This window comes from Vidua macroura, chromosome 8 (assembly GCF_024509145.1).
Source record: "Vidua macroura isolate BioBank_ID:100142 chromosome 8, ASM2450914v1, whole genome shotgun sequence".
NCBI lineage: Eukaryota > Metazoa > Chordata > Aves > Passeriformes > Viduidae > Vidua > Vidua macroura.
The window spans coordinates 29,835,489-29,855,386 of record NC_071578.1 but is presented as its reverse complement, the minus strand read 5'-3'; the positions used below and the strand labels follow the sequence as shown (position 1 = coordinate 29,855,386).

Here is a 19,898-nt window from a genome sequence, read left to right as displayed (position 1 = left end):
AAAGACCTGCCACAAACTGCTGGCCTGCTCCCACCCTGCCTGGCCAGGGGCACAATCACACTGGGAATCAGGCCCTACTTCCCATGTGCTTCACGAAGCCTGGCTCAGAGTGTGGCCAGAAGCTACACACGAGCCGTTTGCTGCTGGGCCTCCTCCTTTGGATCTCACAACCTTTAGCATCCCTAATGCATCCTCGACATAGTGTGTTTGAATTGCAACATTTCTTGGAACTGGCTCCTAGTAAATAGATTTATGACTCTATTGCCAATTAGATTCTGCAGTTTCCTTTACAAACCTACCAATAACAATGGTCTGATTGCACAAAGAAAGGCTTGTGCAATTTCATCCAATAATAAGGCCCCTTGAACTCAAACAATGCAAACAAAGCCCCATTTAAGACATTGAGGGAAAAAAAAAGACTTTTCTGCCAATGAAGAATTGAATAGTCTGTTGAAAGATTTCCAAGGTTTCTGTTAAGAGTTCTTAAACAAATAATGCACTGCTTCTGTTGGGGGTCTATGCCACCATTTCTTTTCCTTAGCCCTGACGTTTTGCCCAGTATGAGCTTCCCCAGCTAGCAGTGGCCAGTCTCCTCAAGGGACCAGCGAGGAGCTTTCTTCCCCACTCCCTGTCCCCTAGCCCTGTGCTGCCTCAGCATGGCTCCAAAAAGCCTACCAGCAAACTCCAACAGGACGTAACCAAAAGGGACGTTGGACACTTTGTGTAAACAAATGCACAACTCCAGAACACACAACTTAACCAAAACAAGGAGAAGCATTTGCTTTGCCAAACACACAACAGGCTTCTGTTCGCGTTTGCTGTAGGTTTTTATGTTCTCTACTCCCTTTCCCCCCGTCCTCCTCCCCCCCGTCCCCAAACCCCTGACTCTTACGTGATTCAGATCTAGTGCAACTTTACTAGAGGTGTCCTCCACGCTGTGACCTCTGCCTGGATGAGCCTGCGGTTCTGTTTCCTGTATGACTTGTGGAGCAGCAGGATACCCTGCACTGGCACATCAATGTTCCAAGTTCTACTAGTCTGTTTATCAATCAATTAAATAGTTTTACCACAGGAATATAAAGTATTTAATTGAAGAAGCTGGATTTGTAACAGTAGACGAGTATATTATTCTGGTTTCCACCTTTGGATATTAAGTATGATACATTATATATTGTATTTGGCTTCATATCACGGGAAAATTTAATGACATGCCTAGCATGCAAAGTGTTTCTTAGTAGTTTGTTTTATCTTTTCATATCAAGTACACTGTCTTTGAACAGTAACTGAGATGGTTTGAACCACAACCAATTTTCACACTGTATAAAGCCTCCAAGTGACACTTTGCTTTATCAATGTCTGTGCTCAGCTACGTAGTGGTGATGTCCTGCAAAGTGAGTATACATCCACAGGGAAGCTCTTTCATCAGGAAAATCCAGCCTCTCCATGCCTGGGCTTTCCCCCTGCAAAAGGATGTGCAGGGAGAGGCCGAGATCCCCGTGGGAGCGCAGAAGGACCATCCCGACCACTGCACAGAACCCCCTTACCCATTGTGAGGCACAGAAACAACCTGTAAGCCTCTGATTCAAATCCACACTGGCTCCTCTCACAACTTCTGAAATTCTCAACATTCTCACAAACCACAAATCTGTTTTCTGCACTCCTTTGTCATTCAGCAGCTTGAGCCAGGGAGATTTTGTTTTCTAGACCGTTTCTCTGGTAGGCAGGAGGGTTTCACAGCCTAGGTAAGATTAAGTACAACGCTCGACAAATTCACAGACCACGATACAGGAAAGCAAAGCTCGGTGGGAGGGGAGAAGCAGCGTAGGAGCCATCGAAACAACAGGAAGAGGGTGAGAGGTGCTCAGCACCTCACAGGGTTGGGCCGTGGGGAAAGGAACCTTGTTCGCATCCTTGCACCATAACATCACCTACAGTATGCTTATAACCATTAAGATTAATCTGAGTCTGAACCAGTTGCTTCAGTTTGTAAACAGTAAACGTTACGACAAAAACAAAACAAAAACGCTGCTCAAAAGTATAAAGAAACTGGAAAAATTACAAACACGTAATAAAAAAACTTAGGACAGCCACAGCCTTTAAAAAAGTTGCAGATAAAATGATACTGTTTAATTTAAAAAAAAAAAAAAAATAAGAACCCAAAACAAAAAAACAAACATAAAGAGCACAGAATATACTGGACAAACGAAACTATATAAATTATTGTGACCAAATGTGACATTGGTAGTTTATGAAGTGGATATGTACAGTCAAATTAAACAGTGTTTACCATTCTGTTCTAATAGTGTTAAAATGAAAAAATCTATTGCCGTTTTACTATACATTGCATTGATTGAATCTTTAAAAGTCAGGAAAAGTTACCCAAAAAAGCACATCCACTGATTGTACGGATTCTCGGCCCACTTCTCCTTTCCAGGTTCATCTGAAGTCCTTGACTCATTTGCAACAATGCACAGCCTCCGGTCCTTGGCTCAGTGAAAGGCAAACACAGCCCTCACTGGGGTTTCAGTGAGCTCAGGACTGGACCTGCGTTTCCACGGCTCCCTTTAACATCTGCTCTTACCATGTTCAAGTCCTTTCAGAAAACACATATGCAAAATCTAAAAAAATTCTTTTCTTTCTGTGTTTTTGTTTCTCGCTCTTTTTTTTTTTTTTTTGTGTGTGGTTTGGTTTTTTTTTTGTTTTGTTGTTTTTTTTTGTTTTGTTTTGTTTTTTTTTGTTTTTTTTTTTTTTGTTTGGTTTTCTTTTTCACAAGGGCAGGGATAAGGGGTGAGGGGGCTGATGTGGGAACCAGAATTAAAGAAGCAGTCCTGTCTCCATCAAACTCCAAGACGCTCCTCTAGGCGGGACACGGCTGCATCCTGGTTGACAAAAATACAGATCGCTAAATCTGCAAGACATCGTCACGGGGAGGAATGTCGCTAACTGAACTTTCTCCTCAGACCTTTCTTTGTGACAGAGGGGGTTTACAGTTTTGTGCTGGGATGTACAGAGGATAGCTGGGAAGGTGGGAATGCAGCTTGAGGGTTTATAGCAGCTAAAGGATAAATGCTGTTATGCAAAAGGTCACCATAGGAACTTCCTACAGGTGTTGCTGCAGCTAAGTGTCTGTACAGTTGCTGGGAGTTTGCAGGGGATGTAAGGAATTGTCTCTGCACCATGAAGGAGTGAAGAGCCAAAGGCTGCATTAGTGGGGATAGCACGGTCTGATTTTTCAAGTACTGCAGGGGATGAGAATACCCAGGTGGGAGGCGATTGTTCAGCCCTGTGCACAGGCTTCCAGGATACAAGCCTGGGAAGATGGGGGCTGACAGGGGAAATTTGTGGCTTTCTAGCATGCTGCCAGAATGGAGGCCATGCACTGACTTGCTACCTTCCCCCTCTTGGTCGGGAGCCTTGTCTTTCGCTGGGGTCTCCTTTGGTAAGTGAATAGGAGAGACAGCTCGGATTTTTTTTTCAGAAATAACTTTGTCCAAATCCTCCAGGCTCCGTTTCAGAGGCCGGGCAGCCCCCACATTTTGAGGGCTTGTTCTACGGCTGATGATAGGATGCACCATCCCCTCCATCTTCCTCAGGTTCTCCAGCCTCTGGGCCTGCTGCTTCCCAGACCTGTGGAGCAACTCACTGTGTTTTTTTGGGGCTGTCAATGCCATAGGGGACACGCGGCAAGCTTTGGGGTTACAGTCTAGGCTCACCACCTGGCTGCCTCCAGCCTGGAACGGGGAGATCCCTTTGCATTCTTGCTGGGCTGTGGATGAGTGAGGGAGACTGGAGCCTGGAACCTTTGCAGTCTGTTTGTGTATGCTCTTTGGAAGACTCAAATCTGTTGGCTGATCATCTGAAGAAGCCTCCACTGTTGCCTTTTTTTCTTGCTGATGCAAAGACGGCCGATAATTTAAATTTAGTTTTTCTTGGTGTTTGTGTTGAGTAAAAGTAGAAATATTTTCAGACTCTCTGAACATGTCCCGGGGGAGGTACTTTGATGTCTGTTCATTATTAAGGTGATGTTCTGTGTGCCTATAAAGGCTGTGCAGATGAGGTGATGAATAGAAATCTGCCAAGAAAGTTGGCACATGGGAGTGCTGCAGTGCCCTTTTCTCACTCATTTTATCTTTGCAGTCCTGGATATCCAACTTCGGTAGGTATGACTCGGCAAGAGAACTGAGGTGATGTTTTGAAAAATCACAGCGTTGAGGATCCGGTTTACTTAGCATGTCATGTTTAAAAACATTATTAATTGACTTCCTTTCTTCCTTGGTTTTAAAACTCTGTACATGTTGTATGACTGAGGGCCTGTTAATTGCTACAGGATCAGAATTAGGGGCATGGGGACCTTGTGATATGCCTGAGGACAGTTCATCTCTGCTATTGAGTTTCTTTTTGCTGATCAAAGGTGGAGGAGAACCATAAGGATAGTTACATGAAAGCGTGGCCCCGCTGACCTGTGACAGCAGCTTCTTCTTTGCCAGGGGTGACATGATGCCTGGATTACCTTTTGAGTACAGCAGCGGTGTGTAACTGAAAGTGGAGTCATCGTTCACGGACCCGGGCAGCTCCTTTTCCTTAAACATGTCGAAGTTCTGCACCACCAGTACTTTGGGTGTTTGCTTTAATGCATTGTGGATATCTTCGTTGCCCAGCTGGTCCACTTTCACCGTGCAGTTTGCAATGTAATCAGCCATCCCTGGCAGTTTCTCATCTTCCATGTCGCTCTGAGTGGGCAGATGGACTGGGAAAGCTGTGAAGGGAATTTCTGGAGGTTCACTTTCTAGGCTGTCAGTAAAAGCTTTGTGTAGTCTTTGTTCAGGCTTTGTATCTTCCAGGGCATCTGCTGAGGGGTGTAATCGTTTTGTGACAGTGGCATCCAGCACAGTATCTTCTTCTGCAGGCACGGATACACTCGAGAAAGAAGACGAGTGCTGAACATCCTCCTTGGCTTTCTCACTGTTAGTGCTGTTTTCTGTCATGTCTGTCTTCTCCAGAGGTAGTGTCCGAGCTGTCTCTGGTAAAAGAGATGGAGGGCCTTGCACAGGTTGTTTCATCTCTCCCACTGTAGGGTGTTCAGGGAAGTTCTTCTGGTCTGCTGATTCTTGATCCTTCTCTTGTTCTGATGAAACCTAAAGAAATGATTCAATAGACAACAGTAAGAATGCAGTACGTTCTGGCAGCCTGTTTGTAAGGTTATGCACAGTTTTAGAGGACTTGCCAACCACCTTGCTGGCATGTGAAGGCTCTAACATCAGGTACTGAACTCAAAGAAAGAGATGTATCTCCAGGAAATATTAAAAAACACACCATCCCTGTCAGAATCACAATAAAGCATTTCCAAACAGCAGATGGTTGTAACCTGATGAGGGGCACTGGTGGCTTGATCAGATAGCTAAATTTTGAGGTTATATACTCTTTTAAAAGTAATTAGGCAAATGCAGAAGAGCAGATTTCAAGACACAAACAATAAGGCTATAGAAATTTCTCCTACTAGCCAACTTCACCCAAGAAAACCACACTATTCCTACGCTTTTCCTTCCCTCAAGTCTCTCCAGCATAGCTATCTTAAAATTCAGTGATCACACAGGAGATCATTCACACCCAGTTCTGCATTAAAGTGTGAAAATGATAGAAATGGCATACTAGAAATCCCTATTGTAGGCAGCAAATCACTGCCACAGCTTAACTAGGACACACATTTTTTTATTAACGGATTAAAATGAAGTTGTCAACATTCAGTAAGTGTGTGTGTGCCTGCTATTACAAACATGGCTTTTATACGTTCTCGTCAATGGGACCGTGGCTTGTTCTGCTCCCCCATTAATACAGCGTGTGTGCACAATTCACACTATTCATCCCATTATGTAGCCGGCTGAACTGTGACCCGTAGAGGTCACCAGAGCATCCCATCTGCGATCCAGCTGACTGACAGCCCTTTTCAAAACTGCTGTCACTCTCCTCTGACATGTCATGGTAGAAGACAGTCATAAAACAGCAGCATTGTGCTGACTCCTTTATTATTATTGTTTTCTTTCTTCCTTCATTGTATAGATAAGACGCACGGAGAAAGTTATCATCTAAATGCTGCTTTATGGTCTCTCGCAGAAGCAGGGAATTGGAGACGGTCCTAACGAATCTAACCCTCTGAGAGATTTATTTCTTCACAGCTGCTTTTAAATATTCCTGTCTGTTTGGTTGGCCTATTAGTTACAGTGTCTGTTAGTCATCCTAACTTCTTCTTTTTAAACTCGTAGCTGACTTTTGCAGCCAAATACCATCATTAGGTTCTTTACAAAGTACCATCGCTGTCTCTCGAGCTTATAAAATTACAGGCAAATACCAGACAGATGAGCAAAGCAAGGAGGAGAAAAAAAAAGAGAATCATACTTAATAACTGTACATTCTGCTCTTTGTTTCTGTTAAGCAATACTTTGATTGAAGTTTCAGCTATTGTGAGGAAATGTGCAGTCTAAGGCTAATAGCATTTTGTCTGGTGTCTTGTTACACTGACAATGTCATTGTGATGGCAGGAAAAACAGTGAAGAGCACAAAGGCAAATGCAATCCTAATAAATTAAAGTTATATTCTCTCCCTGCATACTTCTAATGGTGCATGAGTTGAACATGCAATTGAGACGACCACACATTTGTAACTGGATTATGCTTTTCCAGCTCACAGTTTCCAGGCCACATGCAGAAATGGCTTAAGCTGTGGCTTGGTTGGGGACGTGCCTACACATTTACGTGGTGGCTATAAGGCTCTCCCTCAGAGCAATACCCCATCACTGCTGTGCCTGAATGAAGGCCCAGAAATGGGGCTCCACTGCCAGGGCATGGCTGCAATGCAAGCGACAAGCAACCTTCTGCCTGGCTCCAGCACACCTGGATTTTGCTCCACCCAAAGGAGCTGAACGTCTCCAGCCTGCTACCCCCATTAAGTGCCACATCCTGGGCATGGAGCCCTCCATATGGCAAAGCACAGACAAGTTCTGGAGCCCTACACCCAACCAGGGGTGAAACATCACCCTGCAGGCCCTTCACTGCTTGGGCTTTGTGTGATCACTGACCTGTATGGTGACTGACATGGAGGTCAAGGTCCTTAGTAGCCCACCCTGATCAAATAGGGGCAGGACATGTCTTCCACCCCAGTCAGGGAGGAGACATTAATTTTGCTATAAAAGGTATCATTTTACAATAGGGTACTGCCATAATTGTACATTTTTATTGTCTTGTCTAGGCTCTCTACATTTCCGATAAGCGCAGCTTAGGAACTCTTCCTGCAATCCACACAAAAATAACTTCAGTTTAAACAGCAGGAAGTTTGAGATAGGGAACAACAAAAGCAAGGAAATGTTGCTGAAGGCTGTTGCTCTGTTGCTGACTTGTTATGCTGGGCATAGCAGCAGTGGTACTGATAGTATGTAATGTGTCCTCCTGATCCAAGACCCTCAATAAATAATCAGGGATGACTGAATGACAAGGGAAGGGAGCACAAGCTTTCACTTCACTTCTCCTTGCTTTGGACAACTTGTCTTGCAACCTTCCAGTGACTGAAGCACGTTTGTGCACACTCTCCTCTTGATGTGGGGTTTTAAAATTACAATGTCAGAAAAAAGAAAAAGTCTTTCTGGGGATTGCTCCTAAATTAGAAATTAATGGCACTGTTATTTAAAACACAATTTCTTCCTTGGATGGGAGATTAAATTGTCCTTGTAAGCACAACTTAAAGAGATAGTGGGATATGAAACTCCAAATTTTCTGTTCTCAAAACTGGGTACATGGAGTCTCAGAGGCATCTGTATTTACAGGACCTGCATTGTTTTTTGGAAACAATGAAGAGGAGGATTGTTGATAGCTGACTCAATACAATTTCCAAACAAGTTTAGAAACAAGACTTCTGTACCTGCCAGACACAATGAAGTCAAAGGAGCAGCCATAGTCTCCCGGGCACGTCATGTGTTTCGACATTCTTTAAATACTTACTTTCACTGCAACGCCTTGAAGGCTGCTGTGATCTGGCAGACTGAGACAGGAAAAGCAACATGTTTTGCAGGGGTTGTGTGTGAGGAGCTTCACCACCTCCTTCACATGCGGTGCAAGCAGGGCACAGGAGAGAGTGGGCAGATGTGCAAAGGAAGGTGCTTAAATAACACTGGAGCAAAAACTCCATTGATTTTGCATCACTTAACAACGCTTGAAATTTACTCTTATTTGCAGACAAATATGAGTTCTACCATCAATCTTATCCTATGCTGTGAACACAAACTCTCTTCTACAGGGCTGTCCTATGCCTGCAAGCAACGTGGCTGTATGTGGAAACTGGGGCCTGCCCATGTGCAGCAGTGACACAGTAGGAACCTACTGTGTCTGAATAGGAACCTCAGCTAAAAACCGTCTACTGCTCCAGAGAGGGAAATCGATCTCAGGGCTTGGAAGGGGGTTCCCTCAAAATGTGACCTTTCAGTTCAAAAAGAAACTTAGTATAATATAACAAAAATCCTCGGGAGCAATATGTTTTCTCAGTCATGCATACATCTGTGAGCACAGAAGGACTGATCCAGAGGCTACCATTATAAAAATCAGCTGTGTCCAACAGTTACCACAGTATTATCAACAATATTAGAGGTTCCCGCACCCTATACTTAGATTAGGAAATAACTGTGGTAGTTGTGTGGTTTCCCTTTGGCAGCTGCTGATCTGTTAATGGTGACCACTGTATAATACAATGAGCAGAACTGGTACTAGTCAGATCCAGAGCTTGGTCCTCTGCCATCCCTGCTGTGCAATATGGAGCAAATCGGCTGCCATTCGCAGCCCAGCAAAATCCCAGCACAGACAGTATCACAACAGCTGAATTTCCATTGCTGAGCAAACTAAAAGGCCAACTGGTTGGACTTCTCCAGTTTAAATGATTTATTTTATCACTGGATTTTATGTGATTAAAACTGTGCATTTTTAATTGAAAAAATGAAAAGCAGGGAAGCAACAGACCTCAGATGCATCTTGGGGTTTCTGTGAATTATCTTTTTCCTTCTTGCTCTTTTGGTTTTCATTTTTGATGCGTTTTGTTGCAGACACTTTTGTTTTTGCTTCACTCTCCTGGGAACTGTTATCTTGTTTTCGAGGTTTCACTGGAGGCAGTGGCTTATCTTCCTCTCCTTTAATAAATCTTTCATATGGCAGGATTAATCTAGGGGATTAAGGAACAAATAATTGATCAGGTTTTGCTGTTCTAGCAAAGAAAAAAATGTATCTACTGTGAGCAGTTTACTTAATAAATCCATTTTCTTCCGTGCCATAAAAGCAACAGTTTAAACTCTACATCTATAAATCCAAGTATAAGAAATCAATTTATTTGGCAAGATTATAACATGGAATAAATTCAGTGGAGTTAGATTTTGTGTGGATTAGTTGTCAGTAACTTCACAGTGGTTTGTGTGGCTACGCCAATTTGTACCAGATGAGAATATCAGCCATTATGTTTTAGACTCATTTAAAAAAAAAAAAAAAAAAATCCACCGTTTATTTTTATTTTCCCTCCCCGACTTCAACAGCGTGCAGCAAGCCCCAGGAAAACACCTACAAAGCCATAGCCAACTTGGTAACAGCTACACCATTTCCAGGCTGCTGGTTCCTTTGACTGCAAGGGCGAGTGCCAGGATCGTGGCAGAGCCAGCAGAGCTGGGCTGCAGAAACCCTACGAGGTGGGCACAGCACCCGCCCGGCCATCACCAGCAGCAGCCCAGCCTCATCTGTGCAAGGCACCCATGCAGCGACAGTCACCAGAGCCTTTTTATGGAAGAAAGGGAGAGGAGAAGAGTTAAATATGAAGGAATTCTTCACTGTGCAGCTGTCTGCCACAAAGTGCACCAAATTGCTTTAAAAACACAAGGAAGAAACACAAACAAAAAATATCCTCCCCTGAAAGCATCAAAGAAACTGAGTTTTAATCTCTCTGTTTTCCCTTTGCAATTCTTGATCTGAAAGGAAAAATAACTGATATAATTAAAAAGGATGGATTGCATTACAATCTCAGTTTCAACTTCAGTGATTAAAGTTTTTATAATGCATTTTAGTATGATTAATGACTCACTGTGGGATTAATGTAAGACCCAGAGTTTAAAAATATGAACATTAATACAGCAAACATAATCTGTTAAAAAAAAAAAAAGACAAGTTGACTCTGTGAAGAAAATGTACTTTGCTTATAAACAACATAGATCTACTCAAATACCAGGAATCCTTAATTATCTTTAATCTAAGACTCCAAGGCAGAAACCTCTTTGGTTCAGATATTCGTTTGTTATCCTAGAATCAGTTTCTAAGCATGCAATTTTGACTTACATATTTATATGTTCAAACACAGTTTGGGCCTAAGAGAGCAGAATTAGATTGCTCGTGATCATAATATTTTACATTTTAATAAAATACAACATAAATTATGTTAAAATATAAACCTAATTTATGCTATATTAGAAACAAAATTCATTAACTGAGCATGCTCTGACATGGTATGTGCAAAGAGGCGTGAATAATACTTTCTAGCCCTGAATTTGGCAGGGCTCCAGTAATGAAGCTAAGCAGAGCCCACAGGGAATATTCATCTTCAGATCCCATTACAAACTGAGTTTAAACATGTTACAGCTGCTAAAACTGGAAACTGCTCCCTCTATGCAAACTTAGCAAAATAATACATAGTTGCCAAATACCTGCTTCCCACTGTAATATTACAGGTAATGTTTATATAAAAAAAAGCATAACTAAGCAGAAGAAGAAAAAAATAATCCTGTTCATACTTGAGGCTGCTACATTTCATTTGCAAAGTACAAATATTGGTGAAAACACCAAATTCCTCCCTGCGCTGCACAAAGCACTTTGGACTTCACTTACAGGCAAGGTTGGGTTTTGCACAGGGCAGTGCCGAGGCTGCTCTGCCATGTGTTAAGTATTTAAAGTCGCTTTTAATAAAAACACATTTTATTACAGTAATTGTTAGCACTGCGAGGGGAGTGTTTGACTTTGTTTTGTTTCCATGGGAACGCATCGCCCATTAAAATCTACATATTCCATCTGTAAAGGTTTCAGACGCTGTCCGGTGCCTCAAGGGGGACAGAGATGCTCCCAGCCCCAGGAACCAGCCTTTCCCTGGAAGATGCTGAGGGATTAACCCAGTGGCTACGGCCGGGCCAGGAGCAAGGCCTGGGCCAACATGATTAATCACTGTTCGCATGCTCTCCGCTGAGCCTTGTAGGGTAACGCGGGACCCAAACTCCTCCTCCTCCTCCTGCCTCTGCACCTCACCAGAACTCATTAGCTTGGGTGCTAATTAGTAACTGTGGCTTAAATTTCCTTTTCTGATCTTAAGGGTTCATGTGGGAGTACAAGGTTTTCATTTTAGTTATTTTTCACTGAGCTCAGCAGTTGGCAGGCCGACAGCAGTAAAAATACATTTCACATAGCCGGTCAGTGGCCTGGAGCCAGTGGCAGGAAATCTGGAATTAAATGTTTCGTGTACTGGGGAGGCGGCATGACTAAGGTAAAACTGAGTCAAAACAAAAGGATGGCTTGTTCTAGGATTTTCCCCTCCTCGTTTCAAAGGAGTGCCGACCGAGGTGGCTTTTGGGGGCGGCAGGCGAGGAGCCGGGCAGGAACACGGGCTGCGAGACCCCAGGGAGCAGCACCGAGCCGAGCAACACCAGCAATTGCCTCTTCACGTAGAGATTTCCGTCGGTTGCAATTTTCACTGAATGTTTTTTCAGTTATCCTGTCATGGTACAACACAATTACCCACAGGATATGATCTTATCATTTGATTATTAGAAGTTTTTATAGCGCAGGAGTAATAAAGCTAATACAGCTCTCTCAACGTGTAAGCAGCCGGCTCACATGCCATGAAAGCAGCCGGCTTAGCCAATTTAAGGTCAATATTGCCCAACACCGGAAGAATGCGATCTGCTGTTAGCCAAATAGTTTAGCAGAATGTGACATGTTCTGAAACCAGCACAAGATATTTTTTTCTTGGTCAAATATTTGCAGTGCAGGTAAGATTTAATCAATCCTTCTGCAAGGAGAGGTAAAGACAACGTCCAAAAAACTGGATCCAGATACCTCAAATGTATCATATGTTGGAAACAACAATCATGTTTTCAGTCGCTTTGAACTGTGGCTGTACTTCCCGACAGGGGAGGAAGTATAAAAGTATTCATAAAAAAGGAAAAGAGGGGGAGTATTTTGTGGTCTAAAGAATATTTACTTGTAAAGCCTGCGAGAAGACCAAATAAAAGGGTCTTTATCATGATCAAGATTCCAATATTAACATTAATAAAATGTATTATTTATAAGTCAATTAACATAAATAGAATATGTAAGCACTAGTGTATTAAAAAATCTTTCCACAGGCAGCAGATTTTTAGCAGCATGAGGTTTTTTTTTTTTTTTTTTTTTTTCCTGGAATAATACAAGAATAACATTTTCCAGCCAAGAGCAGAAACAGTAGGGGAGTCTTTGCTATCACAGGGCTTCTTATTAAATTCAGTCACTGTGAAAAGCCAGTCTTTTTCCTTTTTTGCTTTTTCTTTTTTTTTAAATAAAGACAACTTAAAATCAATACAAGTTAGATTAACAAATCAGTACTATACTAATCCTGATTTATTACAATCGTCAATATTAAGTTTAATCATGTATAAACTGCTATTTAAAAAAGATTTTCCTTTAGTAAGTCCTGAATTAAATAATGGTGCAGTGTACCGAGTTTTTAGATCTGCATCATCTGATATTATGAAAAATTCAATGTACTTCTCTGCAGCAGATGTCAGAGGTCAGCAAATCTATTACAGTAATGTAAGTAAGCTGGCTTTCTGCCAACCTTTTTTTAAAAAACACTGAAGCAGATAATTTTATATTTACAAATTCTAAAATCCTCCAGGGACTAAGTCTCTTTCCCAACAAAAAGCAGAAACTTCACATTAGAGAAATGTATTTCACAGTATATCAAACATGTCTTCATCATTAGCATTTCATAAAGAGAAAAAAAAGCCCTTAATCTTTATTAGTCAACATTTTTTCCCAGCTACAGAACTAACAGTACAAGTTCTCATCTGAGCCAGTAACCACTACATGTATTGATTATGCAGAATGAATGACTTTTTTGGCCTGACTCTGCTTCACAGGACACATAAGAGCACATCTATTTATAGGCATGATAAAAAAATAGTTACAAAAATGCAAAGGATCTGACCAGCCCAGAAAGAGGAAGGAAATTAAATGTTAAGGCTGCCAGTTTCCTCTTTAATTCTCCCTACTGTGTATGGATATGACGGGGCTCTGGGCTGGGGAGGAACCATATGCCCAGGACACTCAGGGTGATGGAGGGAAGGAGGCAACTCAGCACAACCCCTACAATATTTTTTCTGCATCGCTGTTCTAGTGTTTATTCTTGTTTTCTTTCTGGCAGAATAAAATATTTCAGCATGTCTCCCATTGACATCATTGTACTTTCTCCAGGGATCCAAGCCCAACACAAAATAGGATGCATTGGAGCCTCTCAGCCACAAGAATAATCTTGGAAGGCCTTAAAATACCAAAGTCCACTCCTTGGGAGATGTTGCCCCATTCGCATGCTTAGCCAGGTTAAGGAGGCTAATTGCAACAGAAATGGAAAATTATTTAAATTTGCTCCACCAAATGAATACGGCAACCAGTTAACTCGTGGAACTCACTGCCAATGGATATCTTGGGGCCAAGGGATTAGTGAGATTATGCAAGGATTAGATGCTAATGTAAATCATGAGAACATTAAGCTGTTAGAGCTTCAAAAATGCTGAAAAGGGACAGGCAATAGGTCTCTAGTGGTAGGAATTTGGAAAACGCCTTGCTCCTGAACACATAAGGCCACAGTGACTCCAACTCCTTCCTCTGAAGGCACTACCAGAGCTGAGGGGCAAGACAATCCATTTTTTCAGTCCAAGGGGGCACCCATCTGCTCCAGGATGTCCTCACAGCAGCCAGGCAGAGCTGCCCGCAGCCCCTGCAGCCAGAGGGTCTGAGTGCAGGGCTGGGACAGCCCCTGTGGTGAAAATGGGCCCCTATCAGTAACCTCGGTGAGAGAAACCTGATTCTTTTCCCTTAGAAAGTCAGTGGTAAAACATTCAGCTGTTTTAAGGGACCAGCAGGAATGCCCGAGCTCTGATCTCAAGAGAAGTCTTATCTTTTTTACATTGTTGTTTTTCAAAAGGATAAATCTTAGAGCACTGGTCCAGTGTAGGCAAGGGAAACAAGAAGGGAAACCTTCAACAATCAGTTGGTGGGGATAGCCAGGAGCAGGAGGCAGCTCTCCTGGGCACCAGCAACACATTCCCAGCAAAGAGGGGAGAGGAATAACCCAAACTTTAAGGTCTCAGCTTGTTTTCCAAAATGGGAATATAAAATACATTGAGGAAATGAAGCAGTGTGCTGCTGAAGTCTGATTTCCCCGGATTGCATTGTACAATGCAGGGGTTATGAAAGCAAGCCTCACGTGCTTTTATGCAGAACACAATAGCAATGGCTTTATTTGCATTTGTCTGAAGTACAAAACGGGCACGTATTATATCAGCAAAGACAAAATATGCTGGAGTTCAATTTTCTTTCCAAAGAACTTTCCTTCCTTAAAGAAATGGCTCTTTCATCCTTTCAACAACAACTTTCCTCACAGCCCACTGGGAGTGCTGGTGGGTAATGAGAATGGCTTACTGCTGAAAGGTGGGAACAGCGCTGCTCTAAGAGAATTCAAAGACACTTCGTTTTAAGTAAACTGGAAATTAGTGACATTACAAACACAGCTGTTGATTTAACTGCACAGCTCAGCAAGGCAAGCTCAGGCACTCCTGATCCTAGGGCTCAGCAGGGGGAGATGAACAACTCTAGTCTTCTGCCTCTGGCGCAGATTTACTGCATGGAAAAGAGTTAAAGGAAGGGTGGTGAGCACAAAGTAACTTCCCCAGATCACTCTACCAAAACCACTACAAGACTCTGTTTTGGCCATAGTCACCATTTCTGCATCTAAAGGCAGACATGCATTTTGTTTGGTAGGTCACTATGCTCAGAACAAGCTTACAGATGTGCCTGTGGGGTGCAGGTCTCCTGGCAGGACTCCAAAATCCTGCTGACCCTCTTTGGAGCTCTGAACTACAGCTCTGAACTACACTGCAGAAAGCTGAACAAACCATGGGCAATCTCTTTCATGTTAATAAAATCCTAAAGTACAAGGTGGGGATTCCCAGCATCCCTGGGCAGTCTGAGGGAAAAGATCTTCCTTGGCACTTACTCATTGGTGCTGCTCCTGCAAAAGAGAATGGCACACCTCTCACTGTGCAGCACTCTGCTGGGGCTACTCAGCTCCCAGCAAGGAAAAGGGGCTTGTCCTCTTGTGTCGAGTCTGTCCCTACTCCTGGAGGTCAAGGAATGACATTGCCATGATGCCCAAAGCTCTGGGCACTGCAGGGCCCCAGCACCCAGTAAACGCCAAGGCACACGTGCATGGTGGGCATGCCTGGCAAGGGCTTCACTGCTTGGGTGACAATGCACCTAGCAGCACTGGGCAGCACACAGCATGCCCCAGTTCTGCTGGGACAGACTCCTGGGTGAAAGGAAGGATGTAGGTGGGAAAACAATTCCTCACCAGGAGGGAGATCATCTGCTTGCAGGCGCTTAAAGGCACGGCCCGACTGTCCAGCACTTTGCACTCAAGGATTCCTGCTGACTCTAGCACTGGCCAGTAAGTTGCTGAGGCTGAAACCCCAGAAATTTTGAAAAAAAATGCATGTTCTCAGATGTTTTAAAAGGACAGCAAGGGATCTGTTTTAATGGTAAACAATTACATTCCTCTGTCATCTGATACTTTTTAAATTTTGGGGAGGGGGGAAGCTTTCTGAATTTTCAATAGTTCCTTTGTTAAAGCATCTGTTACTCACATAATTGAAAAGATGTTTGTTCAGTGGTATGCTTGAGAGTACAGTTATTTAATCTTAATGATAAAGCCCTGAGGGCAGAAAATCATAAGTAGAAACCTCTTGTTATTTATCAAAAAGACAAAAAAAAAAAACAAAACCACCCCAAACCAAAAACCTAGGAAAATAAAGAGAGAACTGAAACACCTCATCTATCTTCAGGCTTAAATTTGTGCTTGATAGAAAACTATGGAGACAATTTGTAACTTGCGAAGTTTTCTGTGAGTCTGGGACCAGCTGAAGTGTGAGGGGGGCAGGGAAGTGGGGTGAAGACAAAAATAAAGCAAGGAGAGAAAACTGTTGCTTGACAAGTTTTTTTTGAGTCAAACAAAGAGCTAGTTGTAGTTTACAGCATGACATAACATTTGATTAATTTTTGCCTGGGGATGTTTTCACACTTAACAGTGTAAATCAAAACCTTCTATTAATTACAATGTGTATAAAAAGATAACCATAAGCAATTTCATGCAGATGCTATACTAGCCCCCTACTTTTTGTTCCCTCTAACGACTGGCTGTTATTTCCTGCAAAATTCCACTGAAATGCTTACACGTTATGAAAGTTATCCAAATGCTTTAGAAAACCAAACAGCATTTGCATGGAACACAGGGCTCTCCTGCATATTGAATTACTGCACAATATCCTCAGGGTAGACAGACTTTATGGCTGTTAAAGGGAAACTGTGTAAGGGACCTATTTTGACCTGCCTTGTGTTTGTGATCATATACAATTTTTGTGTGAGAGATTTAGAAAGAAAAATGGCAGAATGGGCTCAAACTGTACAAGGCACTGCATTTCCTGAAGTTTAGTCCCCTGGTAGATGGGCAGAGTTCTCTGCAAGTGTCCAGGAGCCACACTCACTGCCAGAATAAAACCCTCTGCAGGCCAGTGTCCAAAGTGTGGGCACAGCCACCTGTCACCCCATTGTGAAGAAATACAACGCATCTCACCTATCTGCTCCTCCTCAAGTTCCAGGTGGCTGTGTCTCTGCAGAATACTTTCCCACTCAGCTGTCTTAATTTAGTGAGAGCACAAGGCCTAATAAATCCCTCTCCAGCTGTGTCTGCCCAGGACAGACTGGTTTTCGAAATGCTAGTAACTTGTGAGGGCCAGCACAGGAGACATGCTGCTGAAGAGCAGGACTTGGGCCACGGAATTCTCTGGGTTCATCCTTGCTGGAGACCCAAGGGAGCCCAGCCTCTTGCAGCACCCAAAGAAGCCGGGAAGCTACAGGTCTATGGTACATCCACTGCCTGCCACAACACCTCCTAACAGTAACATGTCTGTCCACCAGAGAAGGCAAGGAGAGCTACTGCATGCCATTGCACAGCACAGTTCCCCAGCCCATGTGTGTTTGTGCACAGCTTATGCACAGGACTTGCTCTGGAGGAAACCAAGATGAATCACAGCCAGACTTGTAGACAGAAAAAGGCCCCAACAGGTAATTATTAGTATTTCTGTTTTGTTCAATGTATTTTATTGGGCACTTTTCATACCTTGCCAACTAGCAGGCTGGATATTTTTTTTTTTTTTTTTTTTTTTTTAATTTTTTTAAATTTTTTTTTTTTTGGGGGGGGAAGGGGGGAGCAGTGGTGTAGTATTTACAAAAAACCCCTATCAACAACGTCATCAGCACTGCCGACACACAGCCTACTGCTCATGCCAGAAAGTTAAAGCTGCTGATCACGTGTAAAAGCAAAAAGAAACCTCAAACCCTGCATGTGAAAACCACATCTGCATTATTAGGGGAAGGCAGCATGGGGCAGAGTGCTTCGCAGAAAAGTAGCCGTTTCTGAGGGTTTCTTGATAAGCGAGAGAGAGAGATGTAGGGTACTGACAAGGGCTGTAAGAGTTTCAAGGGAACGCTGTAGGCTCCATCAGCTCATACCAACCACACACACCTCTGGCTTTCTGTGATCGTGAAAGATCATTAGAGGAACATTAATGAAGAAAGTAACGACCAAAACAACACCACCTTATAAGCTCTATATGGTCCAAGTTGTGCACAGAGCAACAGTCAGTCCCATGATGGGAAAACATTAATGCTTTTTATATTGGTAATCATCTGTAACATGAGCAATTAAGTACAGTACTAATGGACTATAGCCAAGAGCCTGGTACTAATATTAAAAACTGACAGAGATGAATAGGTTTGGAAGGAAAACTAGGCTGACAAAGACATTTTTATGAAGTGCTTGGGCCTATTTGAAATAACCCAATCAGAGGCAGGTCCAGACCAGCCATGCCTACAGTGACAATAACGCATTCATTGGCATTATATGATGCCTACTATGCTTTAAATAAAAGCACCCATTGCTTCTACTCAGAAACCTGCACTTTCATTATTATACTCATTAATAGAACAGAAGTTGTCTAACTAATGTATAATATAACACTTACTGAAACACTGGCAGCCTTGCCTTATTTTAAAATGAAAACAGTTACTGGAAACACAAACTGTATTAATGATAAATGAATCAGCTGAAAATGCACACGAAACCTTTCTTTCCCTTTCACCAGAGAAACAAAGAAAACACCGCCCCAACTGAAGCACTCTACCTACCTATAGCACACCAGCAGCTACCAGCACAAACCCTGCTCCAAACAGCAGGGTGCAGAGCAACACATTCTCCAAAACCTTTAAATCTGGCTTTATTCCAGCTTTTGCCATCCACTGTACCATGAATCTGCAGCCACATGGTAGCTTTGCAGGGGTTATAAACACCTTTAGAGAAAGCAGTATTTCTTCATTGGATTTGGTAGACAGAGAGACAATTTTGCCTTCTCCAATGCTTGTATTTTGTGTTTGGGTTTTTTTGGTTGGTTGGTAGGTTGTTGTTAATGGGTTTTTTCCCCTCTCTCTCTTTTCAGCCTTTGAAATTGTGTGTAAAACTCCACCTTGCAGAACAGGAACAGGAGGGGGCAGGAAGGAGGGATGGCAATGTCTGAACTGGGACATATGTACCATTCCACTCCACAGCATCCTAAGGATGTCACTGAAAGGTGGCTGCCACCTGGACAGCCTTGATATGTTACAGCTGCTGCAAACAGTCAGTAGCTCCTCTTGGCTAACACAATATGGATGCTCTTGAGATCCAGTTGTAGAGATGGGAACTGCCTGTTCTGTCTCCAGTAGGCAAGGAAGGGCCAGTGGGATTCAGAAACGAAAAATCAGGAGATTTACTCAGCATTTGATTTCCAGATACTTAAATTTCCAGTTTAGCTGTACAGCTGTACAGTTTCAAGTTTGAAAATGTAAGTGTGTCCTGAATCATGAGCATGTGTATTCCTGCACTACAGTTCTGGTTTTAGAGTAAATGTCATCTGAGCACTTTGCCTATAAATGAGCATGACATTCACAGGTGCTGTAGTCAGAATTACCAGCTGAAACAAACCATGACAATTTCATTTACTTTTTTCAAGTCTAAGGCTTCATACAGCTTTCCTGTAGTGGAAAAAAGAGCATCTAACACTAGAAAAGTAGAGACTGGATGAGTTACTGAGGTTTTTTTGTACACGTGTTTTGGTTTTTCAGACCAGATTTAGTGAAGAACATTTTAGGTAAGCTCAGGGCTAACCTAAAAGTCCTGCAAGATTTTTTTTTTCCAAATGCCATCTTTTGATAACTTGCCAGGGATGTGGAAAATTAGGTGCTGCCTCATATCAGACCTTATACAGAACTACATGATAGACTGGCATCCATGAACTCAGATTTGAGTTCTTCAGTGTATTAAGACCAATCTAATCATAAACTAGAAGACACTTTTCTCAGACCAGGTCAAGTCAAGCAGAACTGCTTTTGGGTAGCCTTGAAAGGCTTTTCAATCTGGAAGGCATCAGGGCTCTTCAGGTTTTCCAGACAGCACAGTGGGTTTGTGGCACTTCAGAGCATACCCAAGTAACTGCT

The 19,898-nt window shown here is 42.7% G+C and overlaps 1 protein-coding gene across 4 annotated transcripts in view; it reads right to left on the bottom strand.

Annotated features, from left to right (window-relative positions):
• Window positions 1-2,728: 2,728 nt before the first annotated feature.
• The window catches only part of ARID5B (AT-rich interaction domain 5B), a 114,062-nt gene continuing 96,892 nt past the window's right edge, over window positions 2,729-19,898 (bottom strand). For all 4 annotated transcript variants that reach the window (XM_053984219.1, XM_053984218.1, XM_053984220.1 and 1 more), the window contains 2 exons: window positions 8,997-9,195; window positions 2,729-5,135 (listed from right to left, as the gene is read on the bottom strand). In XM_053984219.1, the coding sequence (XP_053840194.1) occupies window positions 2,985-5,135; window positions 8,997-9,195 (2,350 nt within the window). In that variant the 3' untranslated portion in view covers window positions 2,729-2,984. The remainder of the gene's footprint in view (window positions 5,136-8,996; window positions 9,196-19,898) is intronic.